Raw genomic sequence first — 27137 nt, 5'->3', positions numbered from 1 at the left:
TTGGGGCGGCAAAAAAGCCAGAGCCAGCCCTGCACTTAGAGGAGAGGAAAGTGATCAGGAACAGTCAGCATGGATTCACCAAGGGCAAGTTATGCCTGACTAACCTAATTGCCTTCTATGATGAGATAACTGGCTCTGTGGATGAGGGGAAAGCAGTGGACGTGTTATTCCTTGACTTTAGCAAAGCAAAGCTTTTGATATGGTCTCCCACAGTATTCTTGCCGGCAAGTTAAAGAAGTATGGGCTGGATGAATGGACTATAAGGTGGATAAAAAGCTGGCTAGATCGTCGGGATCAATGGGTAGTGATCAATGGCTCCATGTCTAGTTGGCAGCTGGTATCAAGTGGAGTGCCCCAAGGGTCGGTCCTGGGGTCGGTTTGGTTCAATACCTTCATTAATGATCTGGAGGATGGCGTGGACTGCACCCTCAGCAAGTTTGTAGATGACACTAAACTGGGAGGAGTCGTAGATATGCTGGAGGGTAGAGGTAGGATACAGAGGGACCTAGACAAAAATTAGAGGATTGGGCCAAAAGAAATCTGATGAGGTTCAACAAGGACAAGTGCAGAGTCCTGCACTTAGGACAGAAGAATCCCATGCACTGCTACAGGCTAGGGACCGAGTGGCTAGGCAGCAGTTCTGCAGAAAAGGATCTAGGGGTTACAGTGGACGAGAAGCTGGATATGAGTCGACAGTGTGCTCTTGTGGCCAAGAAGGCTAACGGCATTTTGGGCTGTATAAGTAGGGGCATTGCCAGCAGATCAAGGGACGTGATCATTCCCCTCTATTCGGCATTGGTGAGGCCTCATCTGGAGTACTGTGTCCAGTTTTGGGCCCCACACTACAAGAAGGATGTGGAAAAATTGGAACGAGCCCAATGGAGGGCAACAAAAATGATTAGGGGGCTGGAGCACCTGACTTATGAGGAGAGGCTGAGGGAACTGGGGTTGTTTAGTCTGCAGAAGAGAAGAATGAGGAGGGATTTGATAGCTGCTTTCAACTACCTGAAAGGGGGTTCCAAAGAGGATAGATCTAGACTGTTCTCAGTGGTAGCAATGACAGAACAAGGAGTAATGGTCTCAAGTTGCAGTGGGGGAGGTTTAGGTTGGATATTAGGAAAAACTTTTTTTCACTAGGAGGGTGGTGAAGCACTGGAATGGGTTCCCTAGGGAGGTGGTGGAATCTCCTTTCTTAAAGGTTTTTAAGGTCAGGCTTGATGAAGCCCTGGCTGGAATGATTTAGTTGGGGATTGGTCCTGCTTTGAGCAAGGGGTGGGACTAGATGACCTCCTGAGGTCCCTTCCAACCCTGATATTCTATGATTCTATGATTCCAAGTCATTCCTTATAGTTCTGGTTCATTTTATCTTTCTGGCCCTTGTCTCCATTCATTGTTTGAAAGCAGTGGTGTTGCCCTCACATCTGGGTTAGGACTCAGAAGAACATCCCCAGAAGTACGGGACTTTGTCATGGAAAAAGACGATATTCTTGTAACCACCTTTTTCCCAAGTGTCTGGCTTGGGGCTGTTGGGTGTGGAGAGAGAAAAGAGGAATTACTCAAAGCACCCTTTTTTTGAACTTTGGAGGCAGGAGTGACATGCAGCATGAAGTCAGACAGAACTGAGTGAGGGAACTGCAAATGGCAGTCTGCAGAGCTGCTCTGGAAGATTGGGGAAAGTTGCTGTCATATTGCGGCTACTAACACTGTTTAATAACTTTTATCACCGTCAGCAGCATCTCTCTGCATGTCCCACTCATCCATTCGAGTTCCATAATACAGCTCCTTTGTTTGTGTAACATGGAACCAGAGTCTTCAGCCATTGCTGATGTGGGCATTATAACAAACTTATGCCTCAAATGCTATTCCAGACTCTTCTGTGCATTGCTACTTTCCCTTCCTTCAAATCAATAAATTTAAGTCAGGGATGGAAAGTAGGAAAACTGATCTTATTTAAAAATATATAAATGGGTTACCTAGTTTACTTTAAGTCTTCAGGCCAGGAGCTGTCTTTGTTATATTGCTTGTACGGTGCCTTTCATATGGGACTGGGACCTCTGACGTACTACCTCAATATATATAAATAGGTTTAATGAACTTAAATTGTGCTGTTTAGTACATGTAGATTATTTGTTACACAAAATTGTAAGTGAATTTATATTTTCTTTTATTTGAAGATGCATCTTAAGTTGTGATACTTGTGTAACTAATGAGAAAATGTATTGAATCCATTGTTTACCTAATGTGCCTTTTTGCAAGTTTTATATAAAACACTGAATTGGATGAAATGATTATCTTACAAGAGTAGCTACCAAGTGTAGAAAATTCTCTAGTGCCGTCCATTTGGTTAATCTATATTTTTCTTTCTGTTGTCAGAATATGAGTGATGCAATGGCTATCCTACATAAGCTACAGACAGGTCTGGATGTGAACGTGAAGTTCACTGGTGTACGAGTTTTTGAATATACACCTGAATGCATAGTGTTTGACCTTCTTGATATCCCTTTGTACCATGGATGGTTAGTGGATCCTCAGGTAAGCAAAATAGCTTAGATGATGAGTTATCTATTTCCTGTCTGAACTATTTTACATTTTACTGGGGGAATATTTGAAGAGCATCAAAGATGTGTATGGCACATCAGAATTTTCAGATTCTTGTTTAATTTTAACATAAGGTTTATAGTCTCTTTTATCCTGTAGACAGGAGTCACAGTGAGCTGATGATGTTTTCTTTTGAGTCTGCACCCAGAAAGATTAAAATTTCACCTTGAAGAGTGGTGTGAATCATACTGGTCATTTTAAGGCACTATAACTTTGCAATGATTGAATGTTAGAAAGTTCCAGATTTTAGACACGTCTATTTTAAGTCCAAAATAGTGCAAAATAGCACTGCTGGTCTAGGGTATTGAGTTTTATTTTGCCCTTTCCAGGGGTGGTATTCATTTCTTACCTTGATTGCTCATATAAGAATTTGGACACTAAGAAGTTAGTGAACGTGATGTGACTTCCCTCCTTCCTGAAATTCCTACCTGCTTTTAGCAGCTTCTGTTTCAAGAACTGAGAGCATTAAAACCAAGTAAGAATAAGTGATATAATTTTGTTTAAGATGGGCTGGCTGAGGCGCCATCCAATTAAGGAAAGAAGGTGATACTGTTTGGCTGGGGAGTTATATGGCTAGAGTAGCCTGTCTATATGATTGATGTGTTCCTAATGATTTGTGACTCTGTCTTGTAATCATCTAGGCTTTTTTCTAGGTGTGTGTGGTTTTTTTTTTTTTTTAATTTCACCTGGCAATTTTCATGGCCAGAAAATGTTTTCATCTCATTTTAGCACTATAGACGGCAACCCATCTCTCTCTGATGTGCACCCTACATCTATAGTCCAGACCTTTGTGAACTCTATGGGTGACAGCATTGGAGAACAGGAGAAACAATAGTTGTTGTAGAATGTTGTAGTTTTGGCCAAGGGAGAAGCACATATTGGTGTTCCAAAACTTTTCTGGTTTCCTATTTGCTTCCAGGTGCAAATCAAGCCTTTCATACTGATATTAATATTTATTATTAGGTTAGTCCCTTGTGGCACCAGCTATGACTGAAGCCCCACTGATTTAGAAACACATGAAGAAGTGATCCATGGTCTGAAGAACTTAAATTTTAAGTGGTATTTACCAAGTTTTTTCCCAGCTACTTGAGCATCTGACTCTGTGATCTTCCAATATGGTTTAAATCAGCTGACATGCTAATGCTAATAGTTAATAGAGCTGAGTATTTTGAGATTTGTTGGGGAGGATGTCTTAATGGAGGAACCTTAATTCTGGAAATTATTTCCTGTGCTGATCTAACAGAGCCAGAATTTCCTTAGCTTTTTACATTATTTCTTTAATGTAAAAAGCTAACTGTTCCCTCAGGTATTTCTTTAAGGGAATGAGGATGGAAAATATTTTTGTAACAGTTAACATCTACATTTTCAGTTTAGTTGGCGTTACTTAACTGATTTTGTATAGATCAAGATTTATATGAGCGCCCAGAGACAACTGTGGCAGACATGTTTTTTTTTTTAAATTGTGAAAACTTTGTAATAGCCTTTCTAAAAATAGGAATGCATTATTTTTTGTATGCTAAATGTTTGAGTATTTTTTTTTTTAAAAAAAAAGGAAGAATACTAGATGAAGCCATCTAATTTTTTTTAACTTTTCTTTGGGATCCTCTGGAACATGCATGTAAGTGATTTGCAGCACATTATAATGTATTCTAAAAAGCAACAAAGAAATGTGGCTTAAGTAGGCATGTATTAATTGATTTTTATGTGACCCACATGACACACAGATTCTGCAGAATCAAAGTCTTCACATTTAAAAGATAAAGTTTGTAACCCTCATAGTTGCAGAGCGTCTTCCAGATGTGTACTAAATACAACTAATGCAGTGTCATCTGCCTGAGTCTGCAGGCTGCCTGCAACAATGGCTCTGGAAAGTATGAAGGCATGATACAGAAAAAAGGAAATAAGGAAGGAAGAGAGGGGAAAAATTATATTTTTTTTTGTTTTTTTTAAAAAGCAGCATATTCTGCACTAAGTGAAGCTGAATGTGCCAATAACACATAACTGAAAAAATAATAAATAACTGAAAGTTGAGGTATTGCTTAAAAGACTGGTTCTACCCCTGATCTTTATGCAGATCTCCCCCGGATATAATTGAATATTCTGCTGTGTATTGAGGGCAGTGTGTAGTATTAAACTTAAACCCTAGCTCTATAATTAAAATGGAATTTTGCACTCTCCTCAAAATGTGTGCAACATCCTTGGGTTAAGGCTTCTTGAACTAGGACTATGTATTGACCTTAGTGTGGTATAGCTAAAAGACTAAAACCTCTTGTGGGCAATTTATTTTTGATGTATTTTATCTTATGAACAATTCCAGTAGGTACACAGGAACAAACAATGGATTTTCTGTTCTTCATAAAGATAAATGAATTACCCGGTATTTGTTTTTCCAGATTGCTGACATTGTGAAGGCAGTTGGTAATTGTAGTTACAATCAATTGGTGGAGAAGATAATCTGTTGTAAACAGTCGGACAACAGTGAGCTGGTTAGTGAAGGTGGGTGAATGCTGCCATGGTAATTTTTTTTCTTCTTTCATTACTGGAACTAATGAATTGCAGTATCAGCTTATACATTTTTAAAAATTATTTAATGTTTTTAATTATACATTTTGTATATTGGCCTACTGTATATGTAGTTTGTCACGTGGTGGTGACATCCATGTGATAAACTGCATTAATCATGCACATTAAATCTCCTCAACTTCATCTTTGCCCATTAAACCATCTGCACTGTGATTGCCCTCTGGGGGTGGAGTTTACAAAGCTTTGCAAACCTCTGAGCTCTGCTATTTTTAAATTTTAAAAAGCTGGAGAAATCTCTCTTCTTACAGAATTTCATTAGTCTGAGGTCTCATGGGCAACATTCAGTCATGGGTCAGTGACAGATTTCAGATCTGCTATGTCTCAACATATCATGTCTAGACATGGGAACTTTATCATTTGGAAAGGGGAAAATCACTATTAGAAAGATATAGTACTTCTACACATGGTAGGTCTCAAGATTTCAGATTGGAAACACAAAGAAAAGCTATTATACATTATTGTTGAGATTTGCAATGTATCAACTGTTCTTTCTGTGGTGTGTGCATTTGGACTCCGTAATAAAGGAGCTTTCCTTTACTGGTGAAGGGATATGAAAAATAGTGCCAGTAAAAAGGCACATGTGTGAGTGAGAATGTATTTCACAAAAAAATACAATATATTAAAATCCATTTTTGTTCTAAAGTTTGATCCATAGACTATAGTTGAATCAGGCAGGAATGAATTTTTGGAAGCCTTATTAGTGACTCATTATGTTAGTTGCACTGTGAGAGGCAGAGTGCCTAATCGGTACTGGGCGTCATCAGTGATAGTTCTACAGAAAACACAGGAGCTTAGAATTTTGCATTCAACTTTTCAGTTACAGCAAGGTTTAAATCCATTGTGCTCTGAAAATAAGTATGTATCACCACATACTCAGTTTTCTATACAACTGCAAGTATATATAAGGAGTTTGAAGAGCTAAAGATTATTCTTGAAATTTCAGGACTGGTGCCAAACTTTATTCTTATTCCTCTACAGATAGCCTTACTTTAATACTTTGGATCTACTTCTATTTAAACTTCAATCAAAATTTCATGGGTAGACTCATTTTTAATTTAGTAGTCTTTACAATACTATTTCTAAATATGCCACTGAAGCCATTGTGAAAATGTTTGTCAGTATCAGAAGGGGTGTAGAACAAGCCTGACCAGTGTTTAGTTCCACAAGGCGCTGTGACTTTTGCAAACACTCTAGCCTTTTCAGTTCCATAAGGTTTTCTATTTGAGGCAGTGTGTTAGAGGATAGGTGTGACACTCTTTACCTTAAAGTAGCACCCAGGGACCCCCAATATTCATCACTATCATATGATTATGATGTGTTTTGTACAAAGTATGCCTTGTGAGGTATCATTTAACAAGTCTTGATCTGTTGAACATTTAATATCCTGTTGGATTATATGTACTATCATTGTTTGTGAAGTTAAGTATTGCTATATGTGTTACTGAAATATGTTGTGAGGTTGGGAATGCCCACAGCCAGCCTTTCAGTTACAACAAAGGAGGCCCCAGACAGCATTAATGGGCCAAGAAAACAATCCACTATACCAGAGGCTCCTTAGAGCAGTGGAGATTGCTTGCCCAATGGGGACTGATCCCCGTGTCACAGCAAGGATCTTTCTAGCAGCTAGAAGAAAGTATAAAAAGAGAGTCAGTGACCTCACTTGGCCTCTCTTCCCCCCCCCCCTCCCCATCTCAACACCTGGAAGCACACCTGGAAGACACAGATTTTGAACTGGGGAAGTTTGGTCTCAGGCTGGAAGGTAGTCCAGTCTGTGAGCATTGAGGAATTGTAACCTGCTTGTATCATCTGTTAGGGTGAGACAGTGCTTGATTCAAATCTTGTTTAGTCTGTTAGAAATGCAGTTTAAATTCTAACTATTTTATTTCTTAAGTAACCAACTTTGATCTCTGTGCCTTCCGCTTAAAATCACTTAATCTATCTTTCTGTAGTTAATAAATCTGTTTTTTTAATTTTAACTAAAAGTGTGTTTTGGTGGAAGTGCTTAGGAAATCCCAGCTTCGATTACAGAGGCTGGTGCATATCCACTTTCCTATGAAGAAATGGTGAACTAAATATGAACTTACACTGGTCAGGCATCTGACCAGTGCAAGATGGTACAGTTCTGGGGTATAAGGCTGGGGAGCTGAGGGGAATTGGCTGGAGCCTCTCTATTGATGGTTCATGAGTGGCTGGGAGATCATTCATGTAACTCAGTTGAGTGTGTCCCTGCCTATGGATGCCTGTGTAAGTGCAGTACCTGTTAGGGCAGTGGTTATCAAACTTTTTTTCCCCCCGGGGACCATTTGAAAATTGCTGAGGGTCTCAGCAGACCACTTAATAATCTTTCCAAATATTGTTTGTACCGTTAGCTAACTATTGTAAAGCACTTTAGATAAAAGCACTACATTAAAAAAAGGAATAATAAACATTTTTTGTTCTGCAAATAAAAGCACACAATTCATATTTTAATATCAGTAGTCTTACCTTTCTAATGCGATAGATGTGCCCTCTCTCCCCTGCCGCGACAGCCCCTGAGCTGGGGCTGGGAAGGGGGGGGGGAGGTCTCCCTCTCTCCTCCGCTGCAGCAGCCCCCAAACTGGGGCTGGGAAGGAGGGGGGTCTCTCCCCCACCACAGCAGCCACAGAGCTGAGCCTGGAAAGGAGGACCGTCTCTCCCCAGCAGCTGCAGCCCTGGAGCTGGGGAAAGTCGCCTCTGTCTGGCAGCCGCAGCCCTGCACATTCCAAATTTCCCCCACCCCCTCTTCTCACCCCACTGCTGCCTCCCACCTACCCCATATTCCCCCCAAGGCCACCACCTCACCTTAAATGTGCGTCTTCTCCAGGGTCCAAGTACCTAATTAGTGGAGCCACATCTGCGTGGCTCCACTAATTAGGTGGGTGGTCCTTCATTCTCTCATGTGCGGCCGCCCAGGTGTGCACCTTTGAGGGAACTGTCTGCGGACCACCTGAATGGAGCTCACGGACCAGTGGTGGTCCGCGGACTACAGTTTGAGAACCTCTGTGTTAGAGGCTTGTAGCTTGACATCAGCCTCACAATGTGAGAGGCAACCCAGGCTGGTAGGTTTGGAGGTCTCAGCAGTCCCACAGTCCAGGTTGCACCTGGGGACTCTCTCAAATCCTATTCCAGTTCCCTATTGTGACAAACTTAGGTTTTATTCCTGGTATTATTCCTAAATAATAGTACTTGAGGGAAAAAATATCCTATAGGTCAACTAGGTAAACACTTAACTTCAGATTTTTAAAGGTATTTAGGCATTGCTGCCCTCAGTGTTGTAACACCTAATTGATTTAGGAGTCTAAATTTCATACTGAAAAGTGATTTAGGCAGTGCATTCAGCAATGCCTAATTAAGGGCCCAAATAATGGCCTTGTCCACTTAAAACTTTAAAGTTGCAAACTAATATGTGCATTTGCTCTAAACTGATGACTATATAAGCCAGTTTGTTTTAACAAGTATAAAATTCTTATCTAAATATAATAAAGGGGCTACCCTTTAGCTCCCATTACATTGTGGGAGGAAATACCCCTGTGCTATCCACTTCTACCTGGAATCCTTTCAGCTAGTTACCATCTTCCGTGCATAGGCAGACACCATCCGGAACCACACCATGAATGGTTAAATTCCAAATTTAGAATAAATATGACATGGCTTATGAGTGTATAGGAAATATTGTTGGGAAAGTGGTAATTTTCCATATTATTAAATACAACCATTTTAGGTTTTCTACAGAGTCATGAAATTTTAAAACTAATTTTTGTGCATATTTAGAAGTGGCTGCCAAATAACTAGGAGTGGCGCCAGGGTTTTTGGCTCCCTAGGCGGGGGTCCTTCCGCGCTCCCCATCGTCGTCGGTAATTCTGCGGCGAGGGTCCTTCCGCGCTCCTGGTCTTCGGGGCACTTCGCGGCGGGTTCCGGAGCGAGTGAAGGACCCGCTGCAGAATTGCTGCCGAAGACCCGGAGTGCGGAAGGACCCCCCGCTGCCAAATTGCCGCCCCCCCAAATCCTGGCGCCCTAGGTGACCGCCTAGGTCGCCTAAATGGAAGCGCCGGTCCTGCAAATAACAGATTGTTGAGCTTTATAATAGTCCTGTACCATGATGATGTTAAGAGAATTACAGAATTGTTTACAGAATTATTTACAAGAATAAAGGTAATAGTGGAATACAACGAAGATTTACAGTGCTGATATATAGTCTTGGTATGTACTCGTCAATCTAACAAAGGCATTGTCAGCTGTACAAAATTGGCAAGTCTTCAAAGCTCAGCTGTTTTGGGGCTAGATGTTTGAAAAATGAACATTTTTTTTTTTTTCATTCTTACCTAACCAAAAAACGAGTGAAGATTTTGGTTGGCATTTTCACAAAAGTTCATCTTTGGACAGGGACCAGGTATGGAAAAACATCCAAAAAGGGGAATTTTTTTTTTTTGTTTAATCCTGCGATGATGTAAAACTGTTACCTTAGGTTTTCAAAACAGTTAAATGTATTTGTTTGCTTATAAGGAGCCTGAACTATAGTAAGTGCAGGAATGTTAAATGGAATAATCCTATATGAAGGCTCTAGTATGATTGAATTTTCAGTATACTCATAAGGGAACACATCACTTCTCCCTTTTTTACAATCTGTATTGAACAGCTTTATAGCCCAGACTGTTGGAAATAGAAAGTTGAAAATAGGTGGGTAACTGGCTCTGGTAGTGAAATGCCTCTGACAGTGTTGGTAAAAATTATTTTTGATTGGCCACATTTCATAGAATCATAGAATATCAGGGTTGGAAGGGACCTCAGGAGGTCATCTTGTCCAACCCCCTGCTCAAAGCAGGACCAATCCCCAGACAGATTTTTGCCCCAGATCCCTAAATGGCCCCCTCAAGGATTGAACTCTCAACCCTGGGTTTAGCAGGCCAATACTCAAACCACTGAGCTACCCCCCTTTGAAAATTGCTTTAAGTACATGTAAAGTACATTTTTAAATCTGATCTGAAGGGTGAGAGGGGCACAAAAAACTGGTTGCATACTTTTTTGTGCATCTTCCTAATGCATAAAGAAACACACAAACTTTTCAGGCTCTGCATGGTTTTTTATTTAATTCATATCTTACTAATAGCAGAAATGCCAAGTCCTGTTTTCCTTTTTTAGTTTGAGGCCTTCCTTACAGGACATGGAGATGTGAACTGGGATTCTGGGACAGTTAGATGTTTGAACTGTTGAGAGAGTTTTTATTCACACTATTTAAAATTGTCCGCTTTATTACCATCTATTTAGATCAAATGCCTCCCTAACAAAAGAAAAGCTATTTCCCCCTCTCACATTTCTTTTTCTTGGTATCTGTAATGTCATAATATTTATTACTAGTTCTCCAGCAATTCATAATCCAGAGATTCCTCCAGGAAAAACAATGACTAGACCTGAATTACTACTGAAGTGTTGTGGGAGACGGCCAATCTGTGTCTGTTGCTTGGGGGAGTCCCATGTCTCCAAGAAGTACAACTTTTGTCTGGCCCTCAAGTCCAGGGCAAGAAAAAATAGAGAGATTAAACTCAGACTGCTAATGATGAAATGTTCCCTTCAGCCAGCTTCTGAGTCAGGTCAGTAAATCAACCTATACATCTGTCTCCAGACAGATCCAGCACCCCTCAGGCTTCCCTTGAGAAAGTCCTTTTGAAGCCTTCAGGGAAGGTTTCCAAAAAGAGGAGCATGGACTCTTACTTTAAGGAGCCAGCTCTGAAAAGGTCTAGTTCCTTGGTGAGATCTATGTCTCCAAAGCCTTGACATCTCTACTTGTTACCTTCTGAGTTGAAGGATTCCTCCTCTAGTACCGATGGGGCCATAAAATCCCAGAGCACAAAGGAAAGACATGGTTCTGATAGGGCCTTGGTAACCTCTACCAGCAAGGAGGGAAAGCTTAGAGAGTTGGGATTGGCACTGTTGAGTTCATCCCAACTGTCGGTATCCATGCATGTAGCACCCTCCAGCAACAGCACCAGATACCATCGGTGTCTACTTTGGTATGTCCACTGTTGGCTTTGGCGACCATGGTCTCCGCTACCGCAGGGTACTGTTCCCCCTACTCAGTACCATAGGAATTCAGCTATACTAGGGACCTCTCAATGATGGATGAACCAGAGTCTCCACTCCTGATGGGTACGGAGTATCTCTTAGTACTGAAACCTGATCTCTGGACTACTGTCCTCCAGTACTGTAAGATTCTCCACTGTTTCCTGCAGGTGCTCCCCCTTTGGATCAGATAGAGGAGCATGAAGGAGACTTCCAGTCAGTATCCTCTATTTCTGTTCATGAATCTCCACACATCCATTCAGGATCCCATTCTCTGAAAGTCAGAGGGAAGATAAGGCTCATTTATCAAGGGTGGTGAAACCATGCATTCCACTCCCACTTCTGTATGGGTCCCCCAATGGCCATTCTGGGGCCCCGAGCTGCTTATCAACAACAAAGTACCAGTGGTCTGGCAAAATCTCAGAGAGGGCAAAGTTGTACAGCACTCTCCTCCCCAACCAGCTCCCACCCAGGAGGGTACATTTGAGGAGCAGGAACCTAGGGCGAATAAGGAGGCCATTCTTGTATCTGGACAAGGCCGTTATGCCTCCACTACCACCCAGGGCCAATGATTTTCAGCAATTTAAAGACTTCATAAAGAGGGTAGCTGGCACTCTTCATATTCCTCTCAAGGAGGTCAAGGATTCATAGCGCAAAGTGTTGAATATCTTGTAGTCAGCAACACTCCTCAAATGTGTGTTACCAATCAATGAGGTGCTTCTAGATCTCACTAAGATGATTCGGCGGACACTTGCTACTATTCTACCCATGTGTAAATGGGTGGATAAGAAGTGTTTGTTTCCCCTAGGGATTCTTTTTGTTCTCCCCTCCCCCACCTAACTCCCTGGTGGTGGATGCGGTAAACAAGGGGGGGAGGCAGCACTTCTCTCTCTCTCTCTCTCTCCCATATGAGACAGACCAGAAAAGGCTGGATCCCCTTGGGTGAAAGGTCTATTAATCAGCAACCCTTCAGTTCAGGATCACGAATTATCAGGCAGTGATGGCCAAATATAATTTTACAAATTATAATGAAGTCATGGCTTTTGTTGAACGTCTGCCAAAAGAACATAGAGTGCAATTCCAGTCCATCGCAGAGAGACAGTTGGTGGCCGGAACTGCTGTGGACACTGCTGCCAGGTCCTTCTCCATGGCAGTGGTTATGAGAGGTATTATGGCTCCATCTTTCAAGGGTTTTGAGAGAAGTACAGAACAGCGTGGAAGACCTCCCCTTCGACACTCATAAACTGTTTTTGGAGGCCATGGATGAGTCCTAAAGGACTCCAGGGCTCCTTTGTGATCTCAGGGCATATATACACTTACATACAAGAAAAGATTTAATAGGTTACAGACTGCCCAGAGATCACATCCTACTCCGTTTTCCAGATCCCATAGATCCACTGAACCACCCACAAAGACCGATTTCAGAGAAAGAGGGTTGCACAACCACCCTCCATGAGCACCCAGCCATCTTTGAAGCAACAGTTTTGGGTTGGTTGAGGGTTCAAATCCACCTGTGCCTCCTGTATTTACAGCTGTGCCTATTAGCCTACCTCCCTCCTTCGGAGGCCAGCTTGCCTACCTCCACCATGGTTGGAGGCAGATCACTACAGACAAGTGCATCGTAGGGGTCATAACATCAGGTTAAACCATCCGTTTTACGTTACTCCTTCCTTGTCCCTGTCCCTCTTTAGGGCCCCTCTTGTTAGCTTTTATTGAGACAAGAAGTGAACTCTCTCCTTTGATTAGGAGCAGTAGAGCCAGTTCCTCCTCCTCACAAAGGGCAAGAGATTTTACTCAAAGTATTTCCTTCTGCCAAGGGACGATGGAGAATGGAGACTGATCTTACATCTAAGACTTCTAAACAAGGTAGTAAAGTCTCAAAAATTCAGGATGTTGACTCTGGCAGCTATAATTGCCTCACTAGAGAAAGGGGATTGATTTTCAGCTCTTGACATACAAGATGCCTATTTCCATATAACAATACACCCATCCCATAGGAAATACCTATGCTTCACTATAGGCCAGGATAATTTCTAATAATGTGTGCTTCCTTTCAGCCTTTCCTTAGCCCGAAGGGTGTTCTCAAAAGTCCTGACAGTAGTAGCTGCTTAACACCAACAAGAAGTGATCCTAGACTTCCTGTACCTCGATGACTAGCTACTCAAGGGCCGTTCCTACGAAGCACTGCTGTCTTCCACCCAGATGGCCCATGATCTGTTCCAGGAGTTGGGTCTGTAGCTGAATGTAAAAAAGTCCGCATTAATCCCTGTACACATGATACAATTTATAGGGGCATATTTGGACTCATTGAAACCAGAGCCTATGTTCCCTTAGACACTTTGTAATCTTGTCAGGTCTGGTACAGGCAATTCAGGGGAGACCTCAAAACACAATAAGCTCCTGGGACAGATGGCAGCTTGCACCTTTGTGACCAATCTTGCAAGGCTATCTCTCTGCCGCTTCCAAAAACTATGCTGAGACTATGTAGTAGTCCTGTTTGTTCAGCTAGGCCTCTTGATCAACTGAGAGAAACCACCCCGATTTCAATGCTAACATTAGAATTTATAGGAGCCAGAATAAATTTGGTAACAGCTCAAGCGTTCGTATCTCAGGATAGGTTCCTTGCAATCCAATCCCTAGTAAATGGGATGATCACTAACGTGACCAGGATAGTGCAGACTTAGCTGACACTGTTGGGTCATGTGTCCACATGTACATATGCGATGCTGCTTGCCAGACTTCACCTGATGCCCCTACAACTATGGCTCAGGTCAGTCCCCGGGAACCATCTGCTGAGCAAATCAATGGTAACACGCCTCTACCCCGATATAACGTGACCCGATATAACACGAATTCGGATATAACACGGTAAAGCAGCGCTCCAGGTGGGCAGGGCTGCACACTCCGGCGAATCAAAGCAAGTTCGATATAACGCTGTTTCACCTATAACACAGTAAGATTTTTTGGCTACCGAGGACAGCGTTATATCGGGGTAGAGGTGTACTATTCCATGTCATGAGAGCACTGACCTGGTGCCTACACCCAACAATGTCCAGAAAGGAGTACCATCTGAAACCCCATAACCATCCTGAACACTGATCATGAGCACATCTAGGACAGGATGGGGGCACCCACCTGGACCGTCACCAAATCTAAGAGCTATGGTCCCTGGAGGAGGTGAGACTACCCATGGAAGTGCTGGAGTTTAGGGTCATCAGGCCAGTGTGAGTGGTATCCTCCTGGTCCTATGGCACTTTGTAGCACAAATACCAACAAAACACATGGGCAATATATTACATATGTGAGGGGGTATGCTCTCCCCCGTTGTATAATGAAGCAATCAAGTTGTGGAATTGGTGCTGTCTATGCAACATCCCCCCAATAGTGCAGCACCTGCCAGGAACCAGCAATGACATAGTGGGTTTCCTGAGCAGGCATTTAGTCACTGACCACAAGTGGTTGCTGTAGAAATTCACCACAAGTACATTTTCTGTTGTGGAGGATGGGGGTAATCGACCTGTTTGCCACCAGAGATAATGCAAAGTGCTCCGGCTTTGCTCCAGAGGCTATGAATCCAGAGTCCCTCCAATCACCTTCCTTTTGTAGTGGAGTTAAAGGCTTTGTTACACCTTCCCACTGATCCCCAGAGTGACCACTGAAGGCAAGTGAGACCATCTCAGGCTCATCCCCGTAACTTTGTAATGGCTGAGACAGTTCTGTCTTATGGACTTGCTACATCTGTTGGCACAACCCCCCAATCAAGATCCCACTCCACCCAGATCTGTTTTCACAGGGACAATTACTTCACCCAGACCTAGTGTCACTACAACTGACTGCCTAAATACCGCTTGGATGAGTACCATGGAAAAGGGCTGCTTGTCACTTGTCCAGGGTATCTTGGTTCTAAGCAGGAACCCATCCATGAGAAAAACCTCTCTAAGTGGAAGAGGTTTTCCATATGGGTGGTCCAACAGGCCTCGATACCGAAGATCCTGGACTACATACTGCAATTGAAGTGCTCTGGACTTGACTTCCAGCTTGAGCAAGATCTATCTTGTCATTTTGGCATACCACCCTCTGATACTGTTGCTCTTCATCTTCTCTCATCTTACTGTATCAGAATTCCTCAAGGGCTTCATATGTGCTTATCCAGCGGTCACACTCTATAGTACTGTTGACAAGACTAAATCTTTCATGCTGTCCCAACATTTGTTCATAATTACAAGTGGCTGCTCTAAAGGTGAAGCTAGGTAGTCATAGAAACTGTCAAAATGGATAACTCAGCGTATCTCATTCATCTAGCAGTCGACGGATGTACTTTTCCCCCCCCCGTCCTTCAAGCTCACTCTACATGAGCTCAAGCTAAATCTTTGGCTTGTTTCTCACATGTTCCCATACCTGAAATCTGCAAAGCCTACTATGTGGAGTAATCTGCTCATGTTTGTAAAGCATTATGCGCTGGATTTGTCTGCAAGAACTGATGTTAGATTTGAGAGAGCAGTACTCCAATATCCATTTGACAAATGCGTATGGTGATACTCATTCCCATCAGCCTGAAGGGGATGCTGCTTGCCAATCACAGTGGGATCCACACTGACTCATACTGGAAGAAGAAAATATGGTTACTTACCCTATGGTAACTATAGTTCTTGGAGATGTTGTAGTCAGTGTGGATCCCCCAGCCTGTTCCCTGTCTCTGCTTTTGGCATTGTTAGCCCAAAAGTGCTTTGATCTGCATGGGAGCTGAGGGAGGGTCATGGCCACGTTTCCCTTTATGCCCTTGCATGGGAGCATGAAGAGGCACAGGGTGCAAGCAAGACCCCACAACACACAGCTATTCAGAAGATTCTGATCTCGCACATGAGGTGCATGTATGCTCACAGTGGCGTCCACACTGATGACATCATCTTAAAGAACTACAGTTACATAATAATAAGAACAGGAGTACATGTGGCACCTTAGAGACTAACAAATTTATTTGAGCATAAGCTTTCGTGGGCTACAGCCCACTTCTTCGGATGCATAGAATGGAACATATATTGAGGATATATATATATATATACACATACACACACACACACACACACACACACACACACACACACATACAGAGAGCATGAAAAGGTGGGAGTTGTCTTACCAACTCTGAGAGGCCAATTAAGTAAGAGAACAAGCTTTTGAAGTGATAATCAAGATAGCCCAGTACAGACAGTTTGATAAGAAGTGTGAGAATACTTACATGGGGAGATAGATTCAATGTGTGTAATGGCTCAGCCATTCCCAGTCTTTATTCAAGCCTAAGTTGATTTATCTAGTTTGCATATCAATTGAAGTTCAGCAGTTTTTGAAGCTTTTCTGTTGCAAAATTGCCACCCTCAGGTCTGTTACTACATGACCAGGCAGGTTAAAGTGTTTTCCTACTGGTTTTTGAATATTATGATTCCTGATGTCAGATTTGTGTCCATTTATTCTTTTGCGTAGAGACTGTCCGGTTGGCCAATGTACATGGCAGAGGGGCATTGCTGGCACATGATGGCATATATCACATTGGTAGATGTATGGGTGAACGAACCCCTGATGACGTGGCTGATGTGATTAGGTCCTATGATGATGTCACTTGAATAGATATGTGAACAGAATTGGCATCGGGCTTTGTTGCAAGGATAGGTTCCTGGGTCAGTGTTTTTGGTGTGTGGTTGCTGGTGAGTATTTGCTTCAGGTTGGAGGGTAGTCTGTAAGCGAGGACAGGTCTGTCTCCCAAGATCTGTGAGAGTGAGGTATCCTCTTTCAGTATAGGTTGTAGATCTTTGATGATGCACTGGAGAGGTTTTAGTGGGGGCTGAAGGTGACAGCTAGTGGTGGTCTTTTATTTTCTTTGTTGGGCCTGTCTTGTAGGAGGTGACTTCTGGGTACTCGTCTGGCTCTGTCAATCTGTTTTTTCACTTCAGCAGGTGGGTATTGTAGTTTTAAGAATGCTTGATAGAGATCTTGTAGGTGCTTGTCTCTGTCTGAGGGATTGGAGCAAATGCGGTTGTATCTTAGAGCTTGGCTGTAGACAATGGATCGTGTGGTGTGTCCTGGATGGAAGCTGGAGGCATGTAGGTAAGTGTAGCGGTCAGTAGGTTTCCGGTACAGGGTGGTATTTATGTGACCATCGCTTATTAGCACAGTAGTGTCCAGGAAATGGACCGCTTGTGTGGATTGATCTAGGCTGAGGTTGATGGTGGGATGGAAATTATTGAAATCATGGTGGAATTCCTCAAGGGCTTCTTTTCCATGGGTCCAGATGATGAAGATGTCATCAATGTAGCGCAAGTAGAGTAGGGGCGTTAGGGGATGAGCTAAGGAAGCGTTGTTCTAAGTCAGCCATAAAAATGTTGGCATACTGTGGGGCCATGTGGGTACCCATAGCAGTGCTGCTGACTTGAAGGTATATATTGTCCCCAAATGTGAAATAGTTGTGGGTGAGGACAAAGTCACAAAGTTCAGCCACCAGGTTAGCTGTGACATTATCGGGGATACTGTTCCTGATAGCTTGTAGTCCATCTTTGTGTGGAATATTGGTGTAGAGGGCTTCTACATCCATAGTGGCCAGGATGGCGTTTTCTGGAAGATCACCGATGGATTGTAGTTTCCTCAGGAAGTCAGTGGTGTCTTGAAGATAGCTGGGAGTGCTGGTAGTGTAGGGTCTGAGGAGAGAGTCCACATAGCCAGACAATCCTGATGTTAAGGTGCCAATGCCTGAGATGATGGGGGGGCGTCCAGGATTTCCAGGTTTATGGATCTTGGGTAGCAAATAGAATACCCCTGGTCGGGATTCTAGGCATGTATCTGTACAGATTTGTTCCTGTGCTTTGTCAGGGAGTTTTTTTAGCAGATGGTGTAGTTTCTTTAGGTAATCCTCAGTGGGATCAGAGGATAATGGCCTGTAGAATGTGGTGTTAGAGAGCTGTCTGGCAGCCTCTTGGTCATATTCCAATTTATTCATGATAACGACAGCACCTCCTTTGTCAGCCTTTTTGATTATGATGTCAGAGTTGTTCCTGAGGCTGTAGATGGTGTTGTGTTCAGCATGGCTGAGGTTATGGGGCAAGTGATGTTGCTTTTCCACAATTTCAGCCTTTGCACGTTGATGGAAGCAATCTATGTAGAAGTCTAGTCTGTTTCGACCATCCGGAGGAGTCCACTCAGAATCCTTTTTTTTTTGTATTGCTGGTAGGGAGGATTCTGTGGGTTAGTATGCTGCTCAGGGGTATGTTGGAAATATTCTTTGAGTCGGAGACGTCGAAAGTAGGATTCTAGGTCACCGCAGAACTGTATCATCGTGTTCGTGGATCTGGAGGGACAAAAGGAGAGGCCCCGAGATAGGACAGACTCTTCTGCTGGGCTAAGAGTATAGCTGGAAAGATTAACAATATTGTTGGGTGGGTTAAGGGAACTACTGTTGTGGCTCCTTGTGGCATGTAGCTGTTTAGATAGTTTAGTGTCCTTTTTCCTTTGTAGAGAGGCAAAGTTTGTGTTGTAAATGGTTTGTCTAGTTTTTGTAAAGTCTATCCATGAGGAGGTTTGTGTGGAAGGTTGTTTTTTTATGAGAGTATCCAGTTTTGAGAGCTCATTCTTAATCTTTCCCTGTTTGCTGTATAGGATGCTGATCAGGTGGTTTCGCAGTTTCTTTGTGTGTGTGAGACAGTCTCTTAGCATAGTCTGTGTGATATGTAGATTGTAATGGATCCAAAGAAGTGGGCTGTAGCCCACGAAAGCTTATGCGCAAATAAATTGGTTAGTCTCTAAGGTGCCACAAGTACTCCTGTTCTTTTTGCGGATACAGACTAACACGGCTGCTACTCTGAAACCTGTCATTATGCAAGGCACTGCATTTAGCCGTATGGAGTGGAAATCCATCAACTTCATGAAAAAACTCATACAGATACAGACAGACATCATCTTCCTTTCCAAATGCAAACAGATGGACATCATACCAAAAGGACTAAAGGTAAAAAATCCATTACAATCTACATATCACACAGACTATGCTGAGAGACTGTGTCACACACACACTCAAAGAAACTGCGAAACCACCTGATCAGCAGATGTTAAAAAAATCAAATGGACTGTCACCTGGTTAAGTGGCCGTTTTTTGGCAGGAAAGAGGTTGTGAGCGAGAAATCTACATTTTGGCAAAGAAACAGCTGGAGGTTCACATCCCTACAGATTTTCTGTCTCCTGAACCGCAGCTGGAGATCTTTTTCAAAGAAAAAGAACTATAAGAAAGGGGAACAGATGCCCCAAAACATTCCCTCCTTTCTCTCTATCAACGGCAACTACAACACCTGAGGAACAAAGAAACAGCTTTGGACTGGGGGGGAATCCTGTCTGAAAGGAAATTAGCCAGTAAGACTGCTAGAACATGTGGTGAGAGAGACTTTTTGCTTTAAATTCACTTAGCTTATTAAGTTAGGTATTAATTGTATTCTTGCCTTTTATTTCTTTGTAACCAATCCTGACATTTATGCCTCATTACTTGTAATCACACAACATCTTTTTCTGTAGTTAATAAACTTGTTTTATTGTTTTATCTAAACCAGTGTGCTTGGATTGAAGTGTTTGGGAAACTTTAGGATAACAGGATTTGTACATAACATTTTCTTTTAATAAAATATATTTTATTTATATGAGCATGTGTTGTCCAGGAGAGGGCTGCGCAATACAAGATGCACATTTCTGGGGGAAAGTCTGGCACTGGGAATTTGCTGGTGTTGCTCTGCAGTGTAATTCAAGAGTGGCTGGCACTTCTGCAGTATAGCTGGGAGTAATTTACATGCTGAAAGCTGTGAGAGAGCAGATCAGGAGTGATTGCTCCAACAGCAAAGCAGTGTAAAAGGTACCCCGTGCTGGAGAATTGAGGGGATGCAGCTGTCTATCAGTCCAGATTGTACCCTGGGTAATGTCATAGTGTCACAGCTGTAAATTGAGAAGGAAAGTTAACTTATTTTCTTCTAGTGAAATCTAAGTTGATATAAGCCTTGAGAGTTCATTTCACTAGCTGACAGTCTGAATTTTTGATGTATCTAATTTTTTTATGTAGGTATGTATGTATTTATATGTGTATGATGGACACACAGTTAATAATCTGCATTGCTTTTATAGGCTTTGTAGCTGAACAATTTCTGAACAACACAGCCACTCAGTTGACATACCATGGGTTATGTGAGCTGACTTCAGCAGTTCAGGAAGGAGAACTTTGTGTGTTCTTCAGGAACAACCATTTTAGCACCATGACCAAATATAAGGTATGATTATTAACCTTTTCATTGATTATCGTCTGTATGTCAGCTAGAAAAAGGGAATTTGCACAGATTTGTAGTGACAGATGAAAAGACTGCACTTTCTTACTGAATTTAAATGGTGGAGAAATATGACCCATTCCCAAATTACTACTATAAAAAGCAGCTGTGTTTTAAGGTATATGTCATATTTAGATTAAATTATTGTTTTTGATAACTTAGCACTGTTTTTCAAAAATTAAAATAATTAAATATTTTAGCTTATTATAGTATAGAAAAACCATTAATCTCTCCCCCCCACCCCCAAAATAAAATTGGTATGCAGCATTACTCTGATTTAAGATCTTTGAGACAAGGTATTTTATTATTGGAATACGGATTATACAGGGTTTATACCCTTTCACTTTTATATTGCTATATTGCTGAATTTCTTGTCTTTGGATATGCTAACAATTAGGCAGATACTGGGTGACCTCTACCACTTAACACGTTTAAAATACAACTTGTACTCCTGGGGGAATTCTACACCAAGAAATTAAAAATTCTGCACACAATATTGCAAAATTCTGCATATTTTATTTGTCAAAATAACACAATATAATCATACTAGTTTCTATTATTTTGGTAATTTATTTCAAAATACCTGTCCAGTATGTCTGTAACAGTACAGACAAAAAACAATCAGGAAATATTTATGACAAATAGATTCCTTACTAGGCATATTAATACCTAGCTTTGAGTAATAATTCATATAAACTGCAATACAGAAATGTATTTCTCGCACCCTTCAGAAGAAGTGCAAGGGCTTGGAGGAGTCAGGGGTAATGGAGGAGCTGAGGGAGAGGAAAGTAATTGCTGGGAAGAAGCCTGGGAGTGAACCTGGAGGGTTGTTGGGTGTGGGTGAGAGAAGTATGGAATAGGGAACTTTGGGGGTGGAGGGATTGTTAGGGAGTCAGGACCTCCCACATGCAGACCCTGGCTGACCCCTTGCCTCTCCTATTCAGTCAGGCCCCGGTCCTCATGTGTACCTGCACTGCCTCCCCCCCTCCTCATGTGTCCCCGCATCCCCACTCAGTCACCCTCTCCCCATGCACCCCTGACAAACCCCATGTGTCCCTGCACCCCCAGTCCCATTCAGCCCTTGCCTCAATCTGTCCCCCTCACTAGCCCTTTTGAACCCCAATGTGTGACTCTCCCCAGCAGCCGCATATGCCCCGCTCTCCTGTGCCTCCTCACCTGGCACCGTGGGCAGGGCACTGTGAGGAATACAGACTCTCCTCCTCCACCCTATCAGCTGCTTGCTGCTATGGCTGGTGAGCCGGCTGCTCTCTGTTCTGGTGCCACAGCAGCCCCTGGTGGGCAAAAGCCATAACTGCAGTGCCTCTCCAGCAGAGTGTATTTTCTGTGGAGGGAAAAAAATTCTGTGAGGGACATGAATTCTGCACACGCACAGTGGCGCAGAATTCCCCAGGAGTAAACTTGACCTGCCTATACTAGAGTTTTTAAAAGATGTTAGTTAAAATGTTTGAGCTAACTTTTTAAAAATACATCTTTTATCCTAGTCTAGACAAGCTCTATAGGTGTAGACAACTTGACTAGCACGTAGCTAATGTTGGGGTAAATGAATTCAGTGCTAGGTATGACAATAGCCTAACTGTTTATATTTGCAGAAAATTGTGCAAACAGTGCCTGGGATATAGCCGCCTCTGATTAGTTAGCAGCATCTAAAATTGTGGAAAAGCCAATGTACTTCAGAGATGAGAGGACTCTTGACTGACATCTTCTCTTGAAATAAGAATTATAGGGATTTAAAAGTTCTTTGTGTGTAGGAAAGGGTAAACTCTTTGTCCTACAAAACAATTACATAGAGTGGAAGGTAAACCACTTTTATTGGCCTTTTTCTGATGTGAGGAAAGAGGTTGACATTAAATTTGTAACCAGGCAAACAAGGCTACCATAGGAAACCAGAGGTAGACTAAGACTCAATGACTGTAGGGCTCACCTGCTCCATGGATGGAAGGATCTGTCTCATTCAGGTTCACAGGCACTTGTGGAGCACGATTGCTTTAAGACAGTTTTACAAATCCTGAAAGGCTGCTGTGATTGAATTAACCATATGAGGTTATCCAGAAAGGGGCACTGTCAACTTTGAACTCAGTCAGCCCTCTGGGGAGAGAGGAGTGACCAGGTCTTTGGAGACAAAAGTTCAGAATGACGGAAGTCAACCCCTGGGTGGTTGATGAGGCTGAAAATTCTGACATGGAACTCTAGCTAAGTTCTCTCAACATGAGTGTGAGTTTTAGTAAGTTTTACCTTTCTATATTAAAGCTTTGCAGTTGTGTATTAGCCAGATTTTAGTAAAGGAGCCTTCTTTTTTAATTCATGTGTATTTATTGTGCCTTGTAAATAGTGCTAATAATTGGTAATTTTTTTATTACATAGTATTTCAGGACGTATCAGTTAGTGTGTCTCTTGTAGATTGGAAACCATAAGCTGGAGTACAGGTTAAATGTACAATGATGTTGGACAATGTGATTGAGGGCAGAATTTGACAGACAGAATCTCCTTTTTATCAATGTTTGTTTATTTAGAACCCAAACAGTTTTACAAATCATTACCATACTGTCCCAAAAATGCAGCATTAATTACAAAAATGAACTTGCCACTTTTTAACGTTAGTGATAAGGTACGTTTTTTTCCAATTTGGTCGTACTAGTGAAGCAGTTGAAAAAGCCAGCTTGACTTTTAGATTGAATTTGTAGGTCTGACACTTTGAATAACTTTCTACTTCTAAGCATGTTTGTCTCAAGTCACTTTTACTAACTTTTCAGAAAAAAATACATGCTTTGAATTAAGTTAATGTGGAATACAGCAACAACCAATAGTTACAGGAGTTGTATTCTGCACTCTAAGCCAACAAAGGAGGAAGCTAAAATAGGCCACCAATGAATTTGATGGGGGGTTGGGAGGAAGACTCTGAATACTTGGTAGATGTCTTGGATGGAGTTGGTGTTGGGAAGCAAGATCTTCTGCTGAATTTTAATCTCTTCCTATAAGCCTCCCCCCTCTCCTCTGTTGTGGGAAGGAAAAGCGGAATTTGTGCCTCAAAATTTTATCATAGTCAAATTTAGTCAATTTGAGACTTTATTGACATCCCAAATGTGCACAGAATACAAATATCATCTGTGAACAGGTTTAGTCATCACTGCTGAGGTGACAGTATGTGCTAAAACTCTTGTTGACAGCAGATATTTAGAATTTTTGCAGCTAGAATTAAAGCCAGAAAAATAGTAATTTCTTCCATGAGGTGAGACATCCCTATGATTACAAAGATACTGTCTCATAATATAACATAATATTCTAGGAGATCTTATAGGTCTCCAGTTATGTTTGTGGCTTCATGCCGAATGAAAACTCTGAAGAAATGACAAGTGTTTCCATCATTGTTACTGGACTGTTATTTTCAAAATGTGAAAAACTCTGTATAAATCATTCCCTATGGAGCACTGAGTAATTAGTGACCTGAATAAGCTGTGCAATTTTAAGACTTTAGATGCTACTTTTATTTATTTATTTATTTTTTTAAATATAGCCTTGCAGATCATTGTAATGATGTTTGTAACGTGAACCAAAACATTGTAGGGAGGGTGGGGGTGGTTCCTTCTGTGTGTGTGTGTGTGTGGGGGGGGGATATTTAATGAGGCTTTTTTATTTAAAAAGGAACTGTCATACAAGCACCAACCGTTTCGAAGAACAAATGAATGAGATTTAGAGCAATATACCAATTAGAATCAGCCAATCACAACACAGAAAGTAATATTTAAAATAGTAAAAATGCATTAAATTCACTTATGATATTGTAATTTAAGTTTTGAAGCTGTTAAGTATGTTTCTGCTGTTCAGAATGGATTGAAGTCACTTTTTTTAACTAGTGAAATATAATATGGGCCAAATTCTGTCTTCATATCTGCACTTGGGAACAGTATTGTTTTTAGCCAGAGAACAGTATTTGGATCAGAGTTCAAAATTTGGCTTTTCATTTTCATCCTGGGTGCTTTACCAGTTTAGCACACTTAAATATAGATTATATAGTGAGATAACTTTAATACATGAAAACGCTGCGCCTCTGGAATTAAACACACACCTTTTTAAGTGACCAGCAATAATATAGTTTGGTTTAGGACAGGAAATGAAGAGTGCCTATTACTAAAAATACATTTCTAAGACTGAAAACAAATCTTATCTTAAATTGAATTTAAAATATCTGGAAATATCATATGTTGTCAGTATATTTTACTGTCATCCTACTTATAGGTATCCAGCAAATGAAAGGTATTGTAGACTTTGAAAATTGTGTTTAACATATAGCAATACAATAGAATCTCATGGATTTAGACTTCACTAAATTGCACGCAGTCCAGCAGTCTGTCCCCACTTTGCTATGGAGATTTAACACCTGAATAACAGACTTGTAAAAATAAAGAAGTTTAATAATACAAAATATTTGTATTATTCCATACATTGAATATTATTCAGTATTTGAACATTCTCTAGTACTGTACACAAGTAAATACTCCTATAAATTATTAAGATTAAAGTATACCTATTTAATTATCAAAGTACATTTTGTGGTGCGTTATCCTTGGTTTTAATTACTTACTTTTTACAAATTCACAAAGGACCCTCACCCCAGTCATTTCTGTGAATTTGAGAGATTCTACTGTATATTGTGTACATTTTACATTTTTAATTTTTGCCTTTTCATAATATAAATAGTAAATTACTTTTTCTGAGTGAAGTGTGACTGAATAATTTCCCAGCATGGGTTATTAAAGTCTAACTTGCACATTTACAAATCAACAATTTGTTTTCACATATTAAAACTGAGTGAGCTAATAAAAGAGCTGTCCCAGTAGAACTGATAATTCATCCATGAAGGATCCCAGTAGGCACTTTGGAAATGTGATAGAAAGCTTCATGAATAAAACTTGTTTGATTTCTAAGGATTTCTTAATTGGGAGCAGATTCCTTATCAGTTGCTTATAATACTGTACATGCTGGAAATAATTGTGTACTGAACAATGCTTTCAAAGTATAATATGCTGTTACATTCAGTTTGTGCATAATTAATATATTCATAGACATACCTAGTATACATGTCCAAATCAGGTATTTATGTATGCATACGGCTGATTAGTTGGGTAATAGTATGTGTGACATATAGGTCCTGCACATAAATTAGATATGTGCAGATGGATTGTGCATGCCTAACTTCAAAAATGTGACTCAAATTTTTATTAAGTATGTTAGACAAAAGATGGCATGCTAATTGATATATTTACTATGTTATATGTGTTTGTCTCTGTTTATCTTGGTGGAGAGCAGATGTTACTTTCAAGGGAGTGTCTTAAAGATTTGAGGCTTATTATTTTCTAGAAAACTACCGCAGTGAATAATTAAAGCTAAAATATAGCTATACAAATAAATGAACAAGGTGCATGTCGATGCATTATACTTGTTTACACTTGATAATTCAGAAAATCAGTAATTAACAGTGGGATATCAGTGGGTTACTGTTAGTGAGACTTTAGTACAGTAAAGTCCGGCTTCAGTTTTAGTTCCCTTAATGTACATTTCTTAGTGCTTAGTATAAATAAATGTAAATAGTACAGTAGCATGACTTGGAATGTCTTGTATGCAAAACATTTCAAACTAGGGGTGTCAGTGGTTTCAACAGGAGTTACAGGTGCTGTGGAATGCTGAATATCCCACCGGTTACTTATGTGCCATTATATAGATTTAGATGTTTAACTTCAGGCACATAATGTTGAAAACTTTGGCTATAGTCTTTAAAACTACATTTCCCACCCCCCACCCCACCCCCCCTATATTGATGATCTCTAAAGGTTGGTAAGCCCTTTATTGAATTACTCACTTTTCCAGAAATTTAAACTGGCACTACGGAACATAAGAGACCTTGTTTGCTTAGAAGAGTACAGTGCAAATTTAGTTGTTTTTAAAACAAGAAGGGCCAATATAATGTATAGCTTTACAAATCAGCTGGAACATTTTATAATCCCTTTGAGACTTTAAAGGAAGTTAATTTCTTCCGATATAAAATTTGACAGGAAAGCATTTTAACTTCCAAATTATCAACAAACTAGTTATTTTGTAATGAGACTTTGGGGAGACAATGAGAAAAGCATTCTTCTGTGTATGAGGTGATCTAAGCAGGAGGGCAGACATTAGCGTAAAGGCCCCATACTAATGAAAACTAACCACAAAGTCTTTTTGTTGTTGTCGTGGCCACATTTATTTCTACTGTATGAGTTTCAGTAATCTATTGAAAGAAAATACAAGATGCTAAAAAATATGGTCATACAAATAAATAAAAACTGATCTGCTACTCAGTAACACAATCTGCTCTTAATGTTTATGCTTGACCTCCAAATCTTGGCAGCAGTAATTGAGCTGTAGCCAGCGCTGCTTTCACACATCAGATTTCTGTTCTAATTGAGAAGCGATAGAAATCTACAATTATGAGATGAACAAAACATTTAAATATAATTTAAGACAACAGGATTTCTTTGGCTGAAG

The 27137-nt window shown here is 41.0% G+C and overlaps 1 protein-coding gene across 3 annotated transcripts in view; it reads left to right on the top strand.

Annotated features, from left to right (window-relative positions):
- The window catches only part of MINDY2 (MINDY lysine 48 deubiquitinase 2), a 109394-nt gene that overhangs the window by 49960 nt on the left and 32297 nt on the right, over positions 1–27137 (top strand). For all 3 annotated transcript variants that reach the window (XR_003369637.2, XM_026648265.2, XM_026648264.2), the window contains exons 4-6: positions 2374–2532; positions 4992–5094; positions 20404–20546. Coding sequence is in view for 2 of the 3 variants with exons in the window: in XM_026648265.2 (XP_026504050.1) it covers positions 2374–2532; positions 4992–5094; positions 20404–20546 (405 nt within the window). In the remaining variant the exon portion in view is untranslated. The remainder of the gene's footprint in view (positions 1–2373; positions 2533–4991; positions 5095–20403; positions 20547–27137) is intronic.

Source organism: Terrapene carolina, unplaced genomic scaffold (genome assembly GCF_002925995.2).
Source record: "Terrapene carolina triunguis isolate 2854851 unplaced genomic scaffold, T_m_triunguis-2.0 Scaffold67, whole genome shotgun sequence".
Lineage (NCBI taxonomy): Eukaryota > Metazoa > Chordata > Testudines > Emydidae > Terrapene > Terrapene triunguis.
Note: the sequence above shows the minus strand (reverse complement) of the source record. Positions and strands in the feature narration are given on the sequence as shown.